Source organism: Aquarana catesbeiana, linkage group LG02 (genome assembly GCF_042186555.1).
Source record: "Aquarana catesbeiana isolate 2022-GZ linkage group LG02, ASM4218655v1, whole genome shotgun sequence".
NCBI lineage: Eukaryota > Metazoa > Chordata > Amphibia > Anura > Ranidae > Aquarana > Aquarana catesbeiana.
In genome coordinates, this window is record NC_133325.1 from 674,700,802 (window position 1) to 674,721,756 (window position 20,955).

The 20,955-nt window shown below is 43.4% G+C and overlaps 1 protein-coding gene across 3 annotated transcripts in view; it reads right to left on the reverse strand.

The window, feature by feature from the left end:
• The window catches only part of CLUH (clustered mitochondria homolog), a 177,030-nt gene that overhangs the window by 129,011 nt on the left and 27,064 nt on the right, over nt 1-20,955 (reverse strand). For all 3 annotated transcript variants that reach the window (XM_073616707.1, XM_073616706.1, XM_073616708.1), the window contains exons 2-6: nt 14,351-14,544; nt 14,024-14,195; nt 7,774-7,917; nt 6,477-6,604; nt 2,683-2,837 (exon numbers count right to left, since the gene is read on the reverse strand). In XM_073616707.1, the coding sequence (XP_073472808.1) occupies nt 2,683-2,837; nt 6,477-6,604; nt 7,774-7,917; nt 14,024-14,195; nt 14,351-14,544 (793 nt within the window). The remainder of the gene's footprint in view (nt 1-2,682; nt 2,838-6,476; nt 6,605-7,773; nt 7,918-14,023; nt 14,196-14,350; nt 14,545-20,955) is intronic.

Genomic DNA, 20,955 nt, shown 5'->3' on the forward strand with positions numbered 1-20,955 from the left:
ATTTGGCGTGACTTTGCTGTCCCACATATTTCGGAAAACTTATTTTGATGGGCTGGAAATCGATCTCCCTGTCCACGGTTGCACCGTGGATAAACACACATGGGGAACACTCTGGTCATGGAACGGTATATCTATCAACAGAGGGGAAGCCCAGGTAGATTTGAAGGAATCTGGTCACTGTAGCTGGATACCTCTGGGCTAAGCCCCAGGGAGCTGGTAATGTCTAGAATTCTGCAATGCCCTACAGGGGGATCTTGACATACTAGGGTTGCTCAACACCAGCTGTAATGTGTATGTCACTATGTTTTAGCGTATTGTGAACTTAAATGTCATGCAAATTAAATTAATTGGCGCAACGATAACCGTGATATGTAACTGTAGATATCTTCAAGTGCACTGTATGTATATTGGAAACGGTCTAATCTGTTTAATAAACACCTTTTTTGAAAAAAAAAAAAAAATCTAGTGGAGCCAATTGTCTTCAGATGTCACCTAATTAGTAAATAGAGTCCACCTGTGTGCAATTTAATCTCAGTATAAATACAGCTATTCAGTGAAGCTCTCAGAGGTTTGTTAGAGAACCTTAGTGAACATACAGCATCATGAAGGCCAAGTAACACACCAGACAGGTCAGGGATAAAGTTGTGGAGAAGTTTAAAGCATGATTAGGTTATAAAAAAAAAATATCCCAAGCTTTGAACATCTCACGGAGCACTGTTCAATCCATCATGAACTGCAAACCTACCAAGACATGGCTGTCCACCTAAACTGACAGGCTGGGCAAAGAGAATATTAATCAGAGAAGCAGCCAAGGGGCCCATGGTAAGTCTGGAGAAGTCTGGAGAAGCTACAGAGATCCACAGCTCAGGTTGTAGAATCTTTCCATAGGACAACTATGGCAGGAAGAGCAGCAAGACGTAAGTCATTTCCATAAGAAGTACCGTTTGCAATTTGTGAGAAGTCATGTGGGGGACACAGCAAAAATATGGAAGAAGATGCTCTGGTCAAACGAGAACAAAATTGAACTTTTTGGCTTAAAAGCAAAACGCTATGTGTGGCAGAAAACTAACACACCATCCCCACAGCATCATGTTGTGGGGATGCTTTTTTCAGCAGGAACAGGGAAGCCAGTCAGAGTTGATGGGAAGATGGATGGAGCCAAATACAGGGCAATCTTAGAAGAAAACCTGTTGGAGTCTCCAAAAGACCTGAGACTGGGGCGGAGGTTCTCCTTTTAGCAGGACAACTCTAAACATACAGCCAGAGCTAGAATGGAATGGTTTAGATCAAAGCATATTCATGGGTTAGAATGGCCCAGTCAAAGTCCAGACCTAAATCCAATTGAGAATCTGTGGCAAGGCTTGAACATTGCTGTTCACAGATGCTCCCCATCCGATCTGACAGAGCTTGAGCTATTTTGCAAAGAATAATGGGCAAAAATGTTACTCTAGCCGCTTCAGCCCCAGAAGATTTTACCCCCTTCCTGACCAGAGCACTTTTTGCGATGCGTCACTTTAACAATTGCGCGGTCCTGCAACGTAGTACCCAAACAAAATTGACGTCCTTTTTCCCCACAAACAGAACTTTCTTTTGGTAGTATTTGAGCACCTCCGCGGTTTTTATTTTTTGCGCTATAAACAAAAAAAAAAAAGAGCGACAATTTTGAAGAAAAAAAAAAAAAAAAAAAAAAAAACACGCAATATTTTTAACTTTTTGCTATAATAAATATCCCCCAAAAATATATAAAAAAAAAACAATTTTTTCCCTCAGTTTGGGAAGATATGTATTTTTCTACATATTTTTGGTAAATAAAAAAAAAAAGTTAAAAATCGAAATAAACGTATATTGATTGGTTTGCGCAAAAGTTATAGCAGTTATAGCGTCTACAAAATAGGGGATAGTTTTATGGCATTTTTATTATTATTTTTTTTTTTTTTTTACTAGTAATGGCGGCGAGCTGTGATTTTTATCAGGACTGTGACATTGTTGCAGATACGTTGGACAATTTTGACACATTTTTGGGACCATTGGCATTTATACAGTGATAAGTGCTATAAAAATGCATTGATTACTGTAAAAATTTCAGTGGCAGGGAAGGGGTTAACACTAGAGGGCGATCAAGGTGTTGTGTTCCCTAGTGTGTGTTCTAACTGAAGGGGGAGGGGACTGTGTAGGGAAAGACATAGATCGCTGCAAAAAGGCTTGGAGAACTGTCTCTTCTCCCCTCAGAGAACCGGAAACCGTGTGTTTACACACACAGATCCCGGTGGTTCTAAAAGTATCGGTGCAAATGCAAAGTACAAATGCATGTCACACTTCACATTTATTTGTAAAAACCGTGGAAAACCATTTATTATATTCCTTCCACTTCACAATTATGTGCCACTTTGTGTTGGTCTATCACATAAAATCACAATAAAATACATTCACGTTTTTGGTTGTAACATGACAAAATGTGGAACATTTCAAGGGATATGAATACTTTTTCAAGGCACTGTAAATAGATTTTGATTGTCTGATGATCAGAAAATATGGGTCTTTTGTCCATGGCAATCAGGTAAAGGGTATCACTATCACTGACCTTCCTTTAAATGTGTACACATCAAAAGCAGTGTTTACTGCTCCACCTGATCTTGTGTAAAGCAGCTAAAACCTGATAAGCCTTCAAAACACACAACTCACTGGTTGAGGTAGAATCCTCGAGTGGATGCAGTAATGCTGACATGTCGGTCCTCCATAGTGATCACATATAAATACATAAGGTCTCCATGCATCTTTCTATTACCAGGAGGAGGGTTCCAGCCACTCATTGTGAATACTTTCAAACACTGCAAAGGCTGTAATAAAGTAAAATCTTCAGTCACTACAGTATGTAGCACACACACAAGTAAATGAACTCTGCATTGTACAACATCACACTAGCTGTCAGGGGCGCACAGGCAGCTATACCATTATATAAGGCTTAAAAGGGTATCCTACTTTTTCAACCAATTTATACAATACTTTCAGATAACCTTCAGCTAAATAAAAGAAATATCCAACTCTTAAAGAGTCGAGGTTTAAAAATTTAACCCTGAGGTTATGTTCAGATGAATAATGAACGGGTAGCATGTACTATGTATTATGGATTATCAGACACCTGCCATAGTCTGCTTCCACACAACAGCAGCTACAAAGATAATAAAAAAAAAATAAAAATATTATCATTGTTTACAATTTGATAGTATCATAAACCATGACTTAGAGAGGTATTAAATCCAAAAATGTAATATATTGCAGCCTACCAATCTTATGTGGTGGCTGCATTCGTTTTTTGGGGTTTTTTTAGGCTTTTCCTTCTGTTTTCACCTGGTGATCTGCCCAGTAACATACCTCCTGTATTATACAAACACCACTCAGGATGAATGAGCACGGGGGCAGATTTGGACAACAGCATCAGGGGGATGTACCAGCAGATTTAAATACAGTAACAAATTGAAGCTGAACCCCAGCTAATACTTTATAAGTTTCAGCAGTTTTTTCCTTTTGGGGAAAAAAGGTTTTAGATAAATAAATGCTGATCATTTTAACCACTTCAGCCCCGGAAGGATTTAACCCCTTAATGACCAGGCCATTTTTTGCAATACGGCACTGCGTCGCTTTAACCGACAATTGCGCGGTCTCATGCGACGTTGTAACCAAAAAAATGTGTGTGTGGTTTTTTTCGAGTATAAGCCAACCCGAATATAAGCCGAGGCACCTAATTTTACCACAAAAAACTGGGAAAACTTATTCACTTGAGTATAAGCCTAGGGTGAGAAATGCAGCAGCTACTGTAAGTGGAAAATAGGGTCAACAATGCCCATCTGCAAGCCTCATGTACCTGATCTCCATAACACCGGTGCTGTGACATGCAGTCTAGTCGGCGGCTGTCCAGTGTAACAAAGCCCCGCCTCCTCCTCGTCCCTGACGGAACACCGATTCAGTTTCCCAGCAGTGAGTCAGTGTTCCGGCTATCACGGACGAGGAGAAGGCGGGGCTTTGTTACACTGAACGGCCACCAACTAGACTGCATGTCACAGTGCCGGGAGATGAGGTGCATGAGGCTGCAGATTGGCACAGCGAGACAGGGAGACTCAAGAATAAGCCGAGGGGGGCTTTTTCAGCACAAAAAATGTGCTGAAAAACTCGGCTTATACGGATTATATATATACACACACACACACACACACACACACATACATACACACAAATGTATTCATTAGTTTAGGCCAATATGTATTCTGCTACATATTTTTGGTTTAAAAAAAAAAAAAAAAAAATGTAAGCGTATATTGATTGGTTTGCGCAAAAGTTATAGCGTCTACAAAATAGGGGAAAGATTTAGGGACTTTTTTTTTTAACTGTTTTTACTGGTATTGGCGGCGATCTGCGATTTTTAGCAGGACTGCGACATTGCAGCAGACAAATCTGACCCAAAGTGACACCAATACAGTGATCGGTGCTATAAAATGCACTGATCACTGTATAAATGGCACTGGCAGGGAAGGGGTTAACACTAGGGGACGATCAAGGAGTTAACAGTGTTCCCTGGGAGGTGTTTCTAACTGTATGGGGGATGGGCTGCCTGAGAGAAGAGAGAGCTTGCTGTTCCTGATCACTAGGAACAGCTGATCTCTCTACCCTCTCCTGTCAGATGGGGATCTGTTTGTTTACATTGACAGAGCCACATTCTGGCTCTTTCCCGCAATCGCGGGTGGCTGGTGGACATCAAGTCTCCCGGACCTGCAGTACCACATGCACAGACCAACGTACCGATACGTTGGTTTGCACAGCCGAGCCGCCTTGCCGCAGTATATATGTGGAGGGCGGTCAGCAAGTGGTTAAAGCATCCCTGCCAGTGTTAAATGGTCTGTCCCATGCCTGTAACTGCAAGAGAGCTTTTCTCTTTAAAGACAACAGACTTACTGGATGATCAGCAGCTGAAAACAGAAGAAAGCAAGCCTGAAAAGGAAACTAATGCAGCCATCACATCTACTAACTGGTAATCCACAATATAATGTATGTTTGCTTTTGCCTTTAATACTGCTTCAACAAAGGGGAAAAATTATTAAAGCTTCAGATTAGAACATACACAGTTGTGCGCAAAAGTTTGCACACCCTGGCAGAAATTGTAAAATGTTGGCATCGATATTGAAAATCGTCAAAAAACTGTCTTTTATTTAAGGATAGTGATCATATGAAGCCATTTATTATCACATAGTTGATAGGCTCCTTTTCAAATTGTAATTACAGAAATCACCCAAATGGTCCTGATCAAAAGTTTACAGACTCTGGAATGTTTGGCTTGGGTACAAACACACAAAGTGAAACACACAGTAAAGGTGTGCCCTCATTCACATTGACTGCAGCTTTGAAATCGTGTAACTTCATCTGAAAATCGCAGGATTTCAAAGCCGCATGTCAGTGTGACTTCAGGCGCAACTTAGAATACATCTGTGTGGCTTCATGCACAGATGTCTATCCAAGTGGCAACCAAAATCACCAGCTTGTTAGCTAGCTTTCAGGTGAGTGCACTGAGCAGACTAGATACTGATACATGGGGAGCAGAAAAGAACTGTCAAAAAACCTGTGTAACAATGTAATGGAACTTTATAAAGATGGAAAAAGGATATAAAAATATATTCATAGTCTTGAATATGCCAATCAGTACTGTTCAATCCCATATAAAGAAGTGGAAAGTCCGGGGATCTCTTGATACAAAGCCAAGGTCAGGTAGACCAAGAAAGATTTCAGCCAGAAAAAATGTTTGGGATACACAGAAAAACCCACAGGTAACCTCAGGAGAAATACAGGCTGCTTTGGAAAAAGACGGCGTGGCCGTTTCAAGGAGCACAAAATGATGATACTTGAACAAAAATTAGCTTCATGGTCAAGTTCCCACAAGGAAGCCTTTACTGCGCCAATGCCACAAAAAAGCCGGGTTACAATATGGTGGAGTGACAAGGCTGAAAGAGCTTTATGGTCACAACCTTAAGCGCTATGTTTGGAGAGGGATCGACAAGACCTATAGCGACAAAAATACCATTCACACTGTGGTGGTGTCTCACTGATGTTTTGGGTGTGTGTGAGCTCTAAAAGCACAATGAATTTGTGAAAATATTGGCATAAAATTTGCATTCTTTTGCAGGAAAGCTGTGCATTGGACACGCTTTGACTTTCCAGCACGACAATGATACTAAGAACAAGGCCAGGGGAAGGAAGTGGATCTATGGATAGGCTTATGTACAACCAGCCTGCCAATACAAGGAATGCATCTCAGCTGGTCCCTGCTGACCTGGCCAAGAGACCCATATAAGGCCGGCTTACAGATTGCAATGATTTTAACTAAATACATGAGTAGCATTAGTATAGAATTTCCCATTAGGTGCTCTTTGAAAAGAGACAATTCACGTTAATCACACATACTTGTTCTATTTTTTCCCCATTCATTTTACCTTCCAGTCTTTGTTCTGTGGCTGAAGGGAACAGAGAGGCCTCTCCTTGCTTCCTGGTAGTATGTATTCAGGTGGTGTACAATCGATCTGCTCCAGTTCAGCCCCCTTCTTTTTCTTTTTTCCATTCTCTGAAACAGAGATAAGATGGCAATCACATATATTCTGATTTTGATTTTCTGTGAATTTTCAGTAAAGCGGAAAAGAAAGGAATACGGAGGCTGCTGCTGCCTGGCTTCTTGCATTACTAGTTACCTGGATGTCACATCGATCAAAAGGCTTCAGTTCTTTCCAAGTCACTGATCCAACATTCCACCCCAGTGTTAATTTTGACATCAAATTCCAATCTAGTTTTAGTTATAGTCTTAACTAAAATACACCTAAAATTGCATTTTAGTCAACTAAATTCTAATGGGCTTAGTTAAATTGTAATGCATTATTTAAGCATTTCTCTAGAATTTCCAAATTCATTATATACTCCTAGGAGTCAAAAAAAAATTAAAAAAAAAAAAAAAAAAAATCGAACACCATGTTCAGTCGGCTAAAATGTACTGATTTCAATTTAGTCATAGTCCTGGCCAAAAATATTAGCGCCCCAGCATTTGTCAGGGGATAATGCCCAGAAAATTGTTGCAATTACAAATGTTTAGGCATTCTCATGTTTAGTTTTTTTGTTTGTATTGCTATGACGCAAAGAAGTGGGGAAACAAAAAGCCAAATCTGACACATTCCACTCAAAATTCCAAAAATGGACTGGACAAATTATTGCCACCTTCTCAAAATTGTAAGAAATAATTGCATCCCAATTTTGTGCTGCTCCTATAATTTCTAATTAACCACTTCGTATCGGTGCCAATTCTGACACCTCGCTCCCACATGTAAAAATCTAATTTTTTTTGCTAGAAAGTTAATTTGTTTTCTATTTTCAAGCTTCTTTTGCTTAATCTTTATCCTGTCCCTGGGTGGCTACGTCACTCCTATACTGATCAATGGAGAGAGCCATAGTTGTCACCCAAGGCTGCTCTCCTGATATGGACTTACAAACTGTATCTCTTCATCTCAAATACAAAAGGGCAGGGCAATTAGTAGTTTTCATAAGATAATTAGGAAGGAAGATACTGTTCTTTGGAGCTCACCGGAAGTACACTGCATTTCTTGCAAGATAAACAGGTATTTGCTGAAAATGTTCTTAATTAAAAAAAAGAAACATCTAATGCAGTCAGTAAGCTGTAATATATTACATATTGTTCTTGGGTTTAATTTTCCTTTAAGAATATCCTAAACATCCATAAATCCATACCTCCAAGATCACCATCTGTGAAAACACTTAAAAATGAGAGGGAGTTACAATCAACCCCATTGAATGCATCAGACGGATCCAGGCTCTTTAGTAAGTCTCTTATGTGGCGTACATGAATTCTGGCTTCACGAACTGTGTATGGTTCTAAAAATAAACAAAAAATAAAAGTAACAGGAGATTCCAGTCCAGTGTGTTTCATATACTGCAATAATCATTATTTATCAGTTTTTGTTTTTATCCGTATTTGTAATGGGGGGTGGCTTGGAGAGGAATAAATATCCCAATATGTTTTTAGGCATAACCAGCTATAACTAAAAGACAGATTTAAAATACAGCTGCAAACTATAGAACAACAGACCCAGGGCTTGGGAATTTTCTTTGTGTATGCTTTAAGGGCCCGGCCACACAGATTGCACAGGAACGCAACATGCGTTCCTGTTTCATTTCAGAGTGTTCCCATGCGGTGCAATTTTGCAGTACATTCATTTGAATGGGCTGAAATCACACAGCAATGCAGAGAAAGTTGAAGTTGGCATGCACTACATTTAATAAAATGCTTTGCACCAAATCATATGCTACTGCGGTACCATGTGATTTGGCACACCAAACACACTGCATTTGAGATCTGTGTTTGGGGTGTGTTAAAATTACATTGGCATCTGCAGCAGATTGAAAAAGGCAATGCAGTTTGAGCGTGGTGCGGGAAATGTGCATGAAACATGCCTTTCCTGCACCACATTCTGGTGTGAAGCATAGGACATCCGTTTGAGAGGCTTCTGAGATCATTCAGCGATTCGATTTTTTTCTACATATTACCTGTAAAATCCATTTCTTTGAGTATATCACAGGACAGAGCCGGTTATTATAATAACAATTTGATTTGGGTTATATGCCACTTATAGGTGAATGGACACTGGTAGATCAGATCAAACAGGAAGTCCTCCCCTATAAAACCTCTACGACACAAAGTACCTCAGTTTTGTAGCAAGCAATACTTTTCCCAGACAAGAGGGGAAGGACCTCTATCCTGTGATGTACTCAAAAGAAATGGGTTTTACAGGTAAGATAAAGAAAATGTTTTACTTATTTTTTCTATAAGCGTACATCACAGGACACAGAGCCGGTTATTATAATAACCATTTGGGAAGTCCCAAAGCAATACCCTTGAGGGGAGGGAGACACAATCACAGAAACTGCAACCAGAGAAGGACCTACTCTGCTGTTTGTAATACGCTGAGGCCAAAGGTAGTATCCTCCATGTGTTTTTGACATCCACCTGGTAAAAACCTCTGTGGATGTGTAAACCAAAGACCACACAGTGGTCTTGCACACCAGGGCCACTGACACCCGATGGCAGATGGCCCAAGATACTCCCACACACCTGGTAGAGAATCTCTCCCCAGATAAAAATGTGATTTTGCCCTTTAAACCATAGGCGTCAATGATAAACTGGAAGATTCACTGCTAAAATATTCCACCTGGATGCCGTCTGCCCTTCCTGGGCTCTTCTGGCAGCACAAACCAGGATTCCTGACCTGTGTCGACAACTCAAGTTGATCCTGAGCGCCTGAACTACCTCTAGAGAATGTAGCGATCTTTCTCCTGCCGACTGTAGATTAGGATAAAAATAAAAGACAAGACACTGTCCTGATTCAAGTGAAAACTAGAAACCACTCTAGGCAATAAAGATGGAGGAGGACGCAACATCACCTTATTATGATGCAAGACCAAAAACAACTCCTTACATGAAAGAGCTGCCAGCTCTGACACACCACTTAGTGAAGTGATAGCAACCAAAGAAGCCACCTTTCGAGATAAAGGACTAACAGTCTCCCAATTGGTTCAAAAAGTGGCCTCTGCAAGGACAGTCAAGAGCAAATTCAAGTCTCAAGGATACAAGAGTGGCCTGACAGGTGGGACTGTCTACGTTACACACTGTACGAGGTAAGAATAAAAAAGGGAGTGAGAAACCATGACCTCTGGAAAAACATGCAAGGGGACAAACTCTGACCCTTAACGGTACTTAAAACCAATCTGCTTTCACCAACCGCTTGGAGAAAGAAAAATATCTCCCACTCACATATTTCTGCAGATATCACTTCCCGGCTACACCCCAGGCATAAAATAATTCCAAGTCCTGTAATTGATGTTCCCTGAACGGCTTCCAGGGGCTCAACAGTGCGGAGATACAGGACTCAACAAGTCCCGCCGGAATGGGAGTGTCCAAGGAGTGACCCCCGTTTTATTATCAGTGTACCAAGCCCTCCTGGGCTAATGCTATTATCAATGTTACCACCTCCCGGAAGTCGAAACAGAGGGAAAGCGTCAAATAATGGAGAACTGGTCCCCCCAAGGGTGTTACCAGTGGGACTCAAGTCCCAGACACAACCTGTTCCAACTTTTTTTAGAACTTGAAATCTAGTAGATCCACCTGCAGAGTTCCCCCTGCCACTATTCTATACCTGGAATATGCACTGGCGATAGAGACAGTACTTGTGCTATCCCAAACAGAATGTGGTTCACCTTTCTGAGCTGCATGCACTCCTGGTGCCGCTCTGGTGGATGATATATATGCCCCTGCAGAGGCATTTCCGAATTGAACCTACAAACTGGTTTGTCCCATAATCCAGAGCAAGGAGTACAGGCCAAAAGTTCCAAGCTATTGATGGGCAGTATTCTCTGCTGTGGATACCAAGTCCACTGAACTGTAGCCACCTTCAAACCAACCGGAGAGATTGGCAACAGTGGTTGTCTTCTTCCAAACCCCTGAAAGGAAAAATGTCACCATTTTCTAAATTCCGAACCATCAACCACCAATTTTAGCTCTGCATTACCCTGGGAACAGAGCCCTCCTGCAATCCAACGCCTGGATCTTTCAAGTTTCAGACAGAGAGTGATCCTCTGCAAAAGACCTGGAGTAGGACTGTACGTAGGGAACGTGCTTCAACCTGGATAAAACTTCCTCCTGCAGAAATGTATCGAAGGAAACCCTGGAATCGACTGCTTCCTGAGCAAAGATTATTGAGGTATACAAAGATTGACACCCCCTTTGCCTTCAGCAAGTCCAGCACTAGGGCTAGGAGTTTTGTGAACCCTCAGGAGCAGTGGCCAGCCTGAAGGGCAGATTCACAAGAAAAAAAAACAAACAAAAACAAAAAAAAAAACACACAACTTTTCACTGCAATTACAGAAATCTTTGATGAGCCTGGAAACAAACCAGCTCATGAAAATATGTGTTTACTAGATGATTATGGACCCTGAAATCTACCTCTTGCAGAGAGGTCATCACTGAACAGACCGAACTTATTTGAAACAGAAGGATGCCCAGCAGCTTGAGATCTTAAGATAGACCTCATGTCTCTATTTTGTTTTGGAAACGCAACCATTTAATGGTTTTACAATAATGAGCCCATAACTTCTGCTCCAAGAGCCAATGCAAAAGACTGCCGACTCTTGTGGCAAATCCTCCTCTTTAGCTCTGTTCGGGCAGGGCACACCGTGGAGCGCGGATGACATCACAAATGATCATGCCAGTCGCATTATTAATGCCACATCATGGACTGCTGAATCGCGATGCATCGATGCTACGATTAAATTCAGTACCACTAGTGGCAGACCCAGACAGTCCCAAGAGGTGTACTTAACCTACCAGGCTTCTGCCAGCTAAAGATGGAGTGAACCACCTCAGAAACTGCCCTAAAATCTTCTGTTATGAGATGCTCTCAAAACACATCATTCACAGATTCCTCCCTCACTTAGAAAAAAAGCTTACAGCCCTGGTATTCCCAGGCATTATCCCATCCAAGTACTAACCAGGCTTGATCCGAGATCAGGTGTCACAGTGGCTCAGATACCCCTGATGCCATTGGTCCAACAGGAGAAGTGAACACCACCAGATCACTGGATATATGGGTGGTGTACCTGCCTCACCTGGCAGCCTCTCCCTATTGGAGTCATTTAGCTGGTCTAACAGAAAAATAAATGTAGCGTCTACATTAGCCAAAAATGAATACGCAGTTCTCCAAGGATGACGGCCTAAAACAAAGTTGGTCGACTTCTACACAAATCCGTAGGTGCCCAGGTAAGCCGTTATGTATGTACCCAGGTATTCAAACATGCAGGTATATAAGTATTCTTGTTGTTAATGCATTTATGTATGCACCTTAATGCAAAAAAGCGCATATCTATACAGTTTAATGTAAATAAGCACATATTTATGCAGTTCAATGCAACACATATGTACGCAGTTCAAGTTATGTAAACATGCGTTTATAGAATATGCATTTATGCAAACATGTCCTTATGCAAGTAAGCAAGCGTTTATGCAAAACGTGAGTTTATGCAAACATGTGTCTAAGCAACATGCAACCACATATCTATGCAACCATGTATATATGCAAATATGCATCTATGCTACGTGTCTATGCAAATGTGCAACACGTGTCTATGCGACATGCAACATGTGTTTTCACAAACACGTTTAAGCAAACATGCGTTTAAGCCAGTTTGCAAGCACGCACCTGCTCAACTGCACTAGGCCCCATAATAGTTTTGCAGGATTAACCAAGCACGTATGCATCCAATGCAGCCTCTATGCTGCTTCAGAACAGCGAAAAAAAAAAAAAAAAAAAAAAAAGGTCTTGTAGACCAAAACGCACACTATACTGGAAACTCCTTAAAGTGCACCGATACCCATACAGGGGTGTATCGACAGATAGTTGTACAAGCTCCCAGGATTAGGCAGTAAGTATACAAGAATACCTTTATGCAGTATATAATTATGACTTATCTGGTCACATAGCTCTTATGTAGCCATGGCCGAAGTTATGCCTTAGAGGCCTTGCTGATCCTTCAGCCCACATGGTCCACCAGAAATGGCCGCCCGTCTACTTTCTGTCTATAAAGGAGTAGGCCATGCTGAGGGAACCAACGCCCTCTAGTGGCTGGAGGAGACACTGCAGCCCAATACTCCTGAGAAGTACACAGAGCATGACCAATAGCACACTGCTCCCAGTGGCCACCAGGGAAAAAAAATAAGACAGATTTTTATTTCTTTTAAAAGAGAAACATGCAGACTTACCTTTCCTGCCATAGGACTCTGAGAAACAGGAGTCCAACCTTCACCCATTACAGCGGGCTCTGTCATAAAAGACCTTCAGGGACTGGGCCCCCCTTAATCTGGGGTCCATTCCCCTGGACCTGTATAGCACCCTGCAGGAAAACACCTTGGTCAGAACAAACACTGCACAGGGTTCCATTACACAGGGTCCAGCGCCATAAGGCTGCATTACAGGCAAACCTCGAGGAATCTTCTCTCCTATCCAATTTGGCTCAGCTACCATCCATTTTGTCCTACAGCTCTTTCGAATGGATCCAAATGAAGTCCATGATTTTAAATAGAACTGTCCAGACATCCAAGTATGCTTTCCAGAGCATATTACAGACACTGGCCAAAAAAAAAACGAGGTACTTTCTGTGTAGGAGGGGTTATATAGGGGAGGACTTCCTGTTTTTAATTGAGATACCATTGTCCATTCACCTATAGGTGGCAAATAATCCAAATAGTTATTATAAATAACTGGCTCTGTGTCCTGTGATGTACGTTAAAAAATTAGTTTGACTTGCCGCTGACCTCCTTCAGATCGGTACTTCTAGCCTAAGCTGCTTCATGCTGCTTTTGCATTCCCTTTGACTAGCATGGAGACAGAAGCAGTTTTAATGCAAAAGTGAATATACTTAGTGCTTCTAGCCATGAAAGTGGAACTCAAGTCCATTCTTCCACCATGACAAAGACAATGCTTCATTGATTGGGTTCTCAGGCACCAATTGCTTTCCCATATATGCAGAGACCTGCACAGTGCTTCCTGCAGAGTTACAGGAGACTAAAATAAAGGCAAGTATGCCTGTGCAGCTGGGATTGGTGAAAGCTGAACCTGCTGCCTTGTCCTGGATAGCCAAAGAACAGGTTCACTTTAGGAAGAGAACACTGCATACCCAAGGACACAGAGGCACACACCTTCCCAAAACGGTCGATAACAAAAACAAGCTCTCTCTATTGTCATTATGGGTTGGTATAAACAAACTCCTATGTGACCATTTAAGTTGGTGTGGGCACAATAACAAATTCACAGACTATTTTGTAAGCAAACACAATTTGTAAACAAATACAAAATGTGGACATCAAACCATGTCAACTATGCAAACAGTAATTAGACAAACAAATATAATAAAACTGCAGTAGGTGACCTACCTTCAACAACTTTTAGAACAACGCCCTCTTCAAAGCCTTCTATAGTCTTCAGCTCTGCAAAGTTGTCCAGCACATTGCCATCTAACTGCAGGGAGAAGCAAGTTCTATGACAAGTGTCCTCTCTATCCATTAGAACCTGATGGATCTCCTGAACCATCTCCTGAGGGGACACCTGAAAATTCAGAATAATGATTCTATTTTTGATGTACTGTAGTGTATACATTTCTACTTTACATTTCATTTGTCCACACAAAAAGGTAACACACTTTCAAACTGGCAGTGTCAGTGTACCATCAAGAGTCAAACTGTTCATAGCAAGCCAATTACCTGAATGGAAAAGGTCTCTAACCCAGGGACTTGAATCTTGACAGTAAAACCTGTATCCTGAATAACAATAACCTCCTGTTCACTTCCATCTTCTGCCTGTTCTCCAACATCATGGCCATTCTGCTTTGGCTCAGCCTCTGTCTGGTGTTCAGTAGCCCCATCTCCATTCATCAAGGTCATGCTACTCCGATGCTCTGAGGGAAAACAAATCAAGGTCATGTTAGTCTCCAGTGAGGACAGAATGACTTATCTTCACTTCACTGTGATATTCAAAATGCCTGCCTTTAACCATCTTAGATTGGATGGGTCACTATAAAATAAATCCGATTAGCCATGTTACAACATGGTCAGCTTTCCACATGATGATAGCTATGTGCACTTAAGAAGTCATAAGAGCTGGTAATAATGCTGCAATGTAGAATATGTTTACAGCAGATTTTAGGGGCAAAAGCCATGAAATTCTTGCTGCTGGGATCACAAGGATGTGTTTGCAGCTCCACATGCTCGAGCCCGCCAGGAAGTCAGCACTGCACAGCGCTAATCACAGGCAGTGAGACATTTCTGATCCGCAGCTGCAGAGATCAGGAAATGTCTAACTGCCTGTGATTAGCGCTGTGCAGTGCCAACTTCCTGGCGGCTCTGCACGTGCGGTTGCAAACATGCCTGAGCTCATCCTTAATCACAAGCATACACCAACAGCAAAAACACACAAACAGGAGAGAAGAACATACAGACTGTTGTGCAATATCCTATATTTTACGATGTAAACTAGATAAAAATGCACTCACAAGAAAAAATGAATCGGAGCTCATCACTGACATCTCTCCACCAGGATACTGTTCTCCAAAATCCTCTCACCACCCTTGATAGGCACTCCAGCTGACAGTGTTGATATGGTAGCAGTTCTGAATCTAACTCAGTCGCTGCTGTGCTTGATCTCATGCACGCCAACAGTTTACCTGCACAGGAAACATACTTGGGGGGGTCACGTGATGCGAGCAGCTGGTTGCTGATGGGGTGTGTGAGCTGTTGCTATGACAACAAGTTTCAGAGGACATAGCCTCCTTTTACCTTTTATTTAAGTCCTTGACTACGCCCTCCGAAACATGTTTTCATAGCAACAGCTCACACACCCCATCAGCAGCCAGCTGCTTGCATCACATGACTCCTGTGGAGGTGAACTGTCAGCAAACATGAGATCAGGCATAGCCGCGACTGCATTCGATCCAGGACTGCTGCCATATCCACACTGTCAGCTGGAGCTCCTATCAAGGGCATTGAGAGGATTTTGGTGCACTGTACCATGGTGGGGAGATGTGATTAATAAGCTGCAATTTTTTTCTTGCAAGTGCATTTTTATCATAAAATAAAGGGTATTGCACCACAGCCTGTCTGCTCTTCTCTTTTGCTTGTGTATTTGTTAGTTTCCAGTGCTTGCTGGTTGCAAGAGCAGCAGGCTGTGGTGCTATTGAACATTAACCCTTTCAAGGCTGGAATTATATTGAACTTTTGGACCCTCGGTGCAGGTCACCTGTGGCGTTGTGCTAGTACTGGCATGTATGTATACATACGCCAACAGCAGCAGCCATCGCAGTTCACTTGCATCCACCAATCCAGTGGTTGCCTGTAGCTAGGAACAGATGAGTGACCCTGGGCACAGAGAGAGGAGGCCAGGGTCAGACATCAGTCCCTTAACAGCAGGTAACCATTGGCTCTTCAGATACATGTGAACAGCAATGTCTCCTTTCAGCCTGAGGTTGCTTTGTACAGGCTGAGCTGCAACAACTGCCTTCTGCTGGAATCATCTGTATGCACAGTCGCTCATGTGCAAGGGGCCTAACTGCTCCATATATTTTTACTGCAAACTCCATGAGGTTCTTGCATTTATACGAGGATTATGATGATATTTTGGATGTGGCTAGAGTTCTATATAGCAGGACAAGGTTAGGTAAATCTCTATTGTAGCCACTGTGGGTGAACAGAATATATATAGCAACTGTGTAGATCAGGGGTAAGCAACCGCAGGCACTCGACTCCCTCTCCATCAACAGAGCAGCGCAGGGAAGTGTCAGAGAGACACTAATGCATTCCAATTTCAGAGTTCCCCACACCGCACCTGCACTGAGAGGGACTGTGCCCCCACACATTGTAAAAGATGGGAAACATTGTTTGGGCCTCTAACTTTGCTGTAGCTGCGATCGTCCGCTTTTGTGATGGGGAAGAGATTGGGTGCAGCTCTGCTAGGGGAGGGCGGTCCCCAATTCCAGGAGGAGGAGGAGGAGGATGACTGTCATTGGCCACTGCTAAAGCCAATCACAGTCCTGCGAGCCCCACCCACCATCTGGAGGAAGATGACTCGCTTGGTTGCCACTAGGGCTGGGAGATTCCCCCCCCCCCCAAAAAAAATCTGCGATTTTTATTATAAAAAAACTCTATTCAGGATTCGAATACGATTTTTTTTAAAATTATATTAACGTGCATCAACAAACAAAATTTGTTGTGCTGTGTGATGTATAATGTGATGTGATATATGGCAGTGATGTGATGTATAATGAGGCAATGAGCACATTGCTGTGTGATGTTATATATATATATATATATCACAGTGCTGTGTGATGATGTATGGTAATGATGTAATGTAATATAAGAAGGGTGAATATATGGAATGGGATGTGACTTCTCTCCTCTGACGGATGATTCTTTCTTGCAGTGATCACATGGAGAACAAATTCTGCGGCTATCTCATGAAGTACACCAATACAGCCAGCACTCACCCTTCCCTTCTCTCTCTCTGCAGCCCGGGACTGTCCCTGTGATCCCCCCCACCACCCTCCTCCTCCTGACATCACAGCCCTCCCATACACAGCGGCGCTCCACCAACAGATCTAAGCCTCGCCCACTACCCCACCTACCCACCCATGCACAGCGTCCAGCCTCGTGGACTAGGCCGAAGCTGCGGCCTCGCCTGAAAAATCGTGCCCGCAGCTCCTCAGGACCGGCGCGGTGCTGGTGAAAAAAATCTTCAAATCGATTTTTTTTAGAAGAAGATTTGACCTCTCAACTCGATACAAATCGATTTTTTCCCAGCCCTAGTTGCCACTACCAATCTCAGAAAGAAGAAATTTCACTACAATTGAGAAAACCTCAATCAGGTGACAGTTTGTGGAATTACTGTTGAATGTCTAAGAACTTATTCCTGAACCTTTGCGTCACTACTGAACCTCTGCACCCTGTGTCCCTTTAAGCCACAGCCAGTATTCAGCGCAATGAAAAAAAAAAAAAAGAAAAACACCCAACTTTTGCTGTGGCTCAGAGCGCCACACTTTCTCAGCTGCGGGGGCCCAACTTATGATCCTGCACACAGGCCCACTGCTTTCAGAAAATACCTGCCCCGAGCTCATCATTTCGCATCCATTCCAGATGCTTGTATGTGCATCACATACAAGCATGTGGGCTGGATACGAGAGTTGGATCAGCAGGATGAGTGTGAAAGGACAGGTCGATGTGTCTCATCTCTGCTTCCTTTCACCACTCTGCATATCATAGATGAGAAGAGGGTACAGCCATGGAGCAGATGAGCAGGAGGGTACAGTGGTGGGGAAAATTAGCAGAAGGGGTTTAGAGGTGGGACAGAAGAGCAGGAGGGTACAGCGGTTTGGCACATGTGCAGGGAGGTACAGTGGTGGAAAAGATGAGAAGGGGGTTCAGCAGTGGGACAGAAGATCAGGGGGGTACAGTGATGGTGCAGAGGAGAAGGGGGTTCAGTGGCGGGACAGAAAAGCAGTGGGTGTAGAGCAGTGGGGCAGATGTGAAAGGTGGTGTATTGTTGGAACAGATGAGCAGGGGAAATAGGTGGGGCAGAAGAGCAGGGGGTACACAGGTGAGACAGATGTGCAGGAGGTACATTGGTGGGGCAGATTAAAAAGCATGTTACAGTAATGGGGCAGATGAGACAGAGAAGGTGATTCAGTAGTGAGACAGAAGAGCATGGGGATATGGCGGTGGAGCAGATGTGCAGGGAGGTACAGTGGTGGGGCAGATGAGAAAAGGGGTACATTGATGGGGCAGATGAGCAGCGGGGTTACAGTGGTGGGACAGAAGAGCAAGGGGATATAGTGGTGGGGCAGATGTGCAAGAGGTACAGTAGTGGGAGGGATCAGAAGGGGGTTCAGCAGTGGGACAGAAAAGCGGGGGGGTTCAGTGTTGGGCCAGTTGAGAAGGGGGTTACAGTGGTGGGACAGAAGAGCAGGGGTGAACAGCGGTGGGACAGATGTGAAAGGAGGTGCATTGGTGGGACATATATATGAGCAGGGGGGTTACAGTGGTTGGGCAGATGTACAGGGGGGTACCGTGGCGGGGCAGAGGAGAATGGAGGTACATTGCTGGAACAGATGAGCAGGGGGAACAGAGGTGGGACAGATGTGCAGGAGGTACAGTGGTGGGGCGGATGAGCATATAAGTTCAGTGTTAGGACAGATGAGATGGTTCAGTGGTGAGACAGAAGTGCATGGGGGTACGGCGGTGGAGCAGATGTTCAGGGAGGTACAGTGATGGGGCAGATGTGCAGGGTGGTACAGTGATGGGGCAGATGTGCAGGGTGGTACAGTGATGGGGCAGATGTGCAGAGTGGTACAGTGGTGGGGCAGATGTGCAGGGTGGGGCAGATGTGCAGGGTGGTACAGTGGTGGGGCAGATGTGCAGGGTGGTACAGTGGTGGGGCAGATGACCAGGGTGGTACAGTGGTGGGGCAGATGACCAGGGTGGTACAGTGGTGGGGCAGATGACCAGGGTGGTACAGTGGTGGGGCAGATGACCAGGGTGGTACAGTGGTGGGGCAGATGACCAGGGTGGTACAGTGGTGGGGCAGATGACCAGGGTGGTACAGTGGTGGGGCAGATGACCAGGGTGGTACAGTGGTGGGGCAGATGACCAGGGTGGTACAGTGGTGGGGCAGATGACCAGGGTGGTACAGTGGTGGGGCAGATGACCAGGGTGGTACAGTGGTGGGGCAGATGACCAGGGTGGTACAGTGGTGGGGCAGATGACCAGGGTGGTACAGTGGTGGGGCAGATGTGCAGGGTGGTACAGTGGTGGGGCAGATGACCAGGGTGGTACAGTGGTGGGGCAGATGACCAGGGTGGTACAGTGGTGGGGCAGATGTGCAGGGTGGTACAGCAGTGAAACAGATTTGCAGGAGGGACAGTGATCTGAGGTGTGAAGGCGCATGAATTGCGGCTGATCTGAGGTGCAAGTGCAGGATTTCTTCCTTTATAAAAAATCCTTTTCGTGATTGAGAGTGTGAAGTTGCCATTTCTTTGTTATAAAATCGTCACTCTCAATTTCTCTGAAAATGTTGTTCGGCACACTGTGTTCAAAAGGTTGCCTACCCCTGGTGTAGATCTTGTAAAACCCTAAAAGCACTGACTCATGAAGTTAGTCAGGGACCTCCTTAACACCACTAACATTTTTTAGGGACATAAAGTTGCATTATGCCCATTATACAAGCACATTACAAATACAAATACTCCCCTCATCTGTCATAATATAAAAACTATGAAAAGCTAAAAAGTAGCGATTCTGTAAACTCAAATGAAACAGAAAATCAAAAGCCAGAGCACAAAACAAAAAGTAAACCCTATCCAGACATTTTTTTTATTCCTTACATAAAACATGCTTAAATAAAGAATTCAAGTATTTTATATTGCAAACCTAAAGCACATAACACATGAAAAAGCGTGTCACAATAAAAGTTTTTTTTTTTACAAAAAGTAATGGCATACAAAATGTACTAGACGGTACCGACACACTCTGTCTAAATGAAGTCCAGCTTACACAAATGATAACGTTTTAGGTCTCCTATGACAGCATGATTTCAATTGTAATTTTTCCAAACAACCTGGGGAATTAAAAGACCTTGGCTGCAATGAGAGCCTGTAAACACTTCTTTCACACACTTCTGAAAGAGGAGACATCTGGTGTTGTGTCATCTGATAGGATACCTGGGTTCTCACAAGGCACAGCTGCATACAGTACACACAGCTTAGCACTCTAGAAATCAACTACTTGGAAGACAAGCCCAGGTCTGGGAAGCCAAATCAGAGCTACTAAAACACAACAAAATGGTTTGGACTTTAATTCTAGACGGGGCCAATAATAGGTACGTGTATATAGCCTGTTTTTTACCTCCTCAGAGCGAGAGGGATTTGCCTCAGGAAGTTGTCACCAGAAAGGGTTCCCCCATTTACTTCACCAAAAAGGAAAAAAAAAACTGACACGGGTTCTAATCTGTGCCTACTTTATCTAAAAGAAATAAAAAGAATACAGCCTTTCCAGTTATAGGGAGTTCACAGATCTTTTGCAACAAATGACGTACTGTGTAGCATCGCAACCATGTGCATGGAATAGAACAAATAACCCTGCAATAAAGGGGTGTCCAACCTGTGGCCCAAGACGGCTATGAATGAGGGCCCAACACAAAATCAAACTTACTTTAGGGTTTGCCGACCATATAACTTAAGTATACAGCGGCAGGCAGATCGGCCTTCCTGCGCGGGATCACGTACTTGGTACACGCACTCGGACAGGGGGCATATATTGCTCTCCAG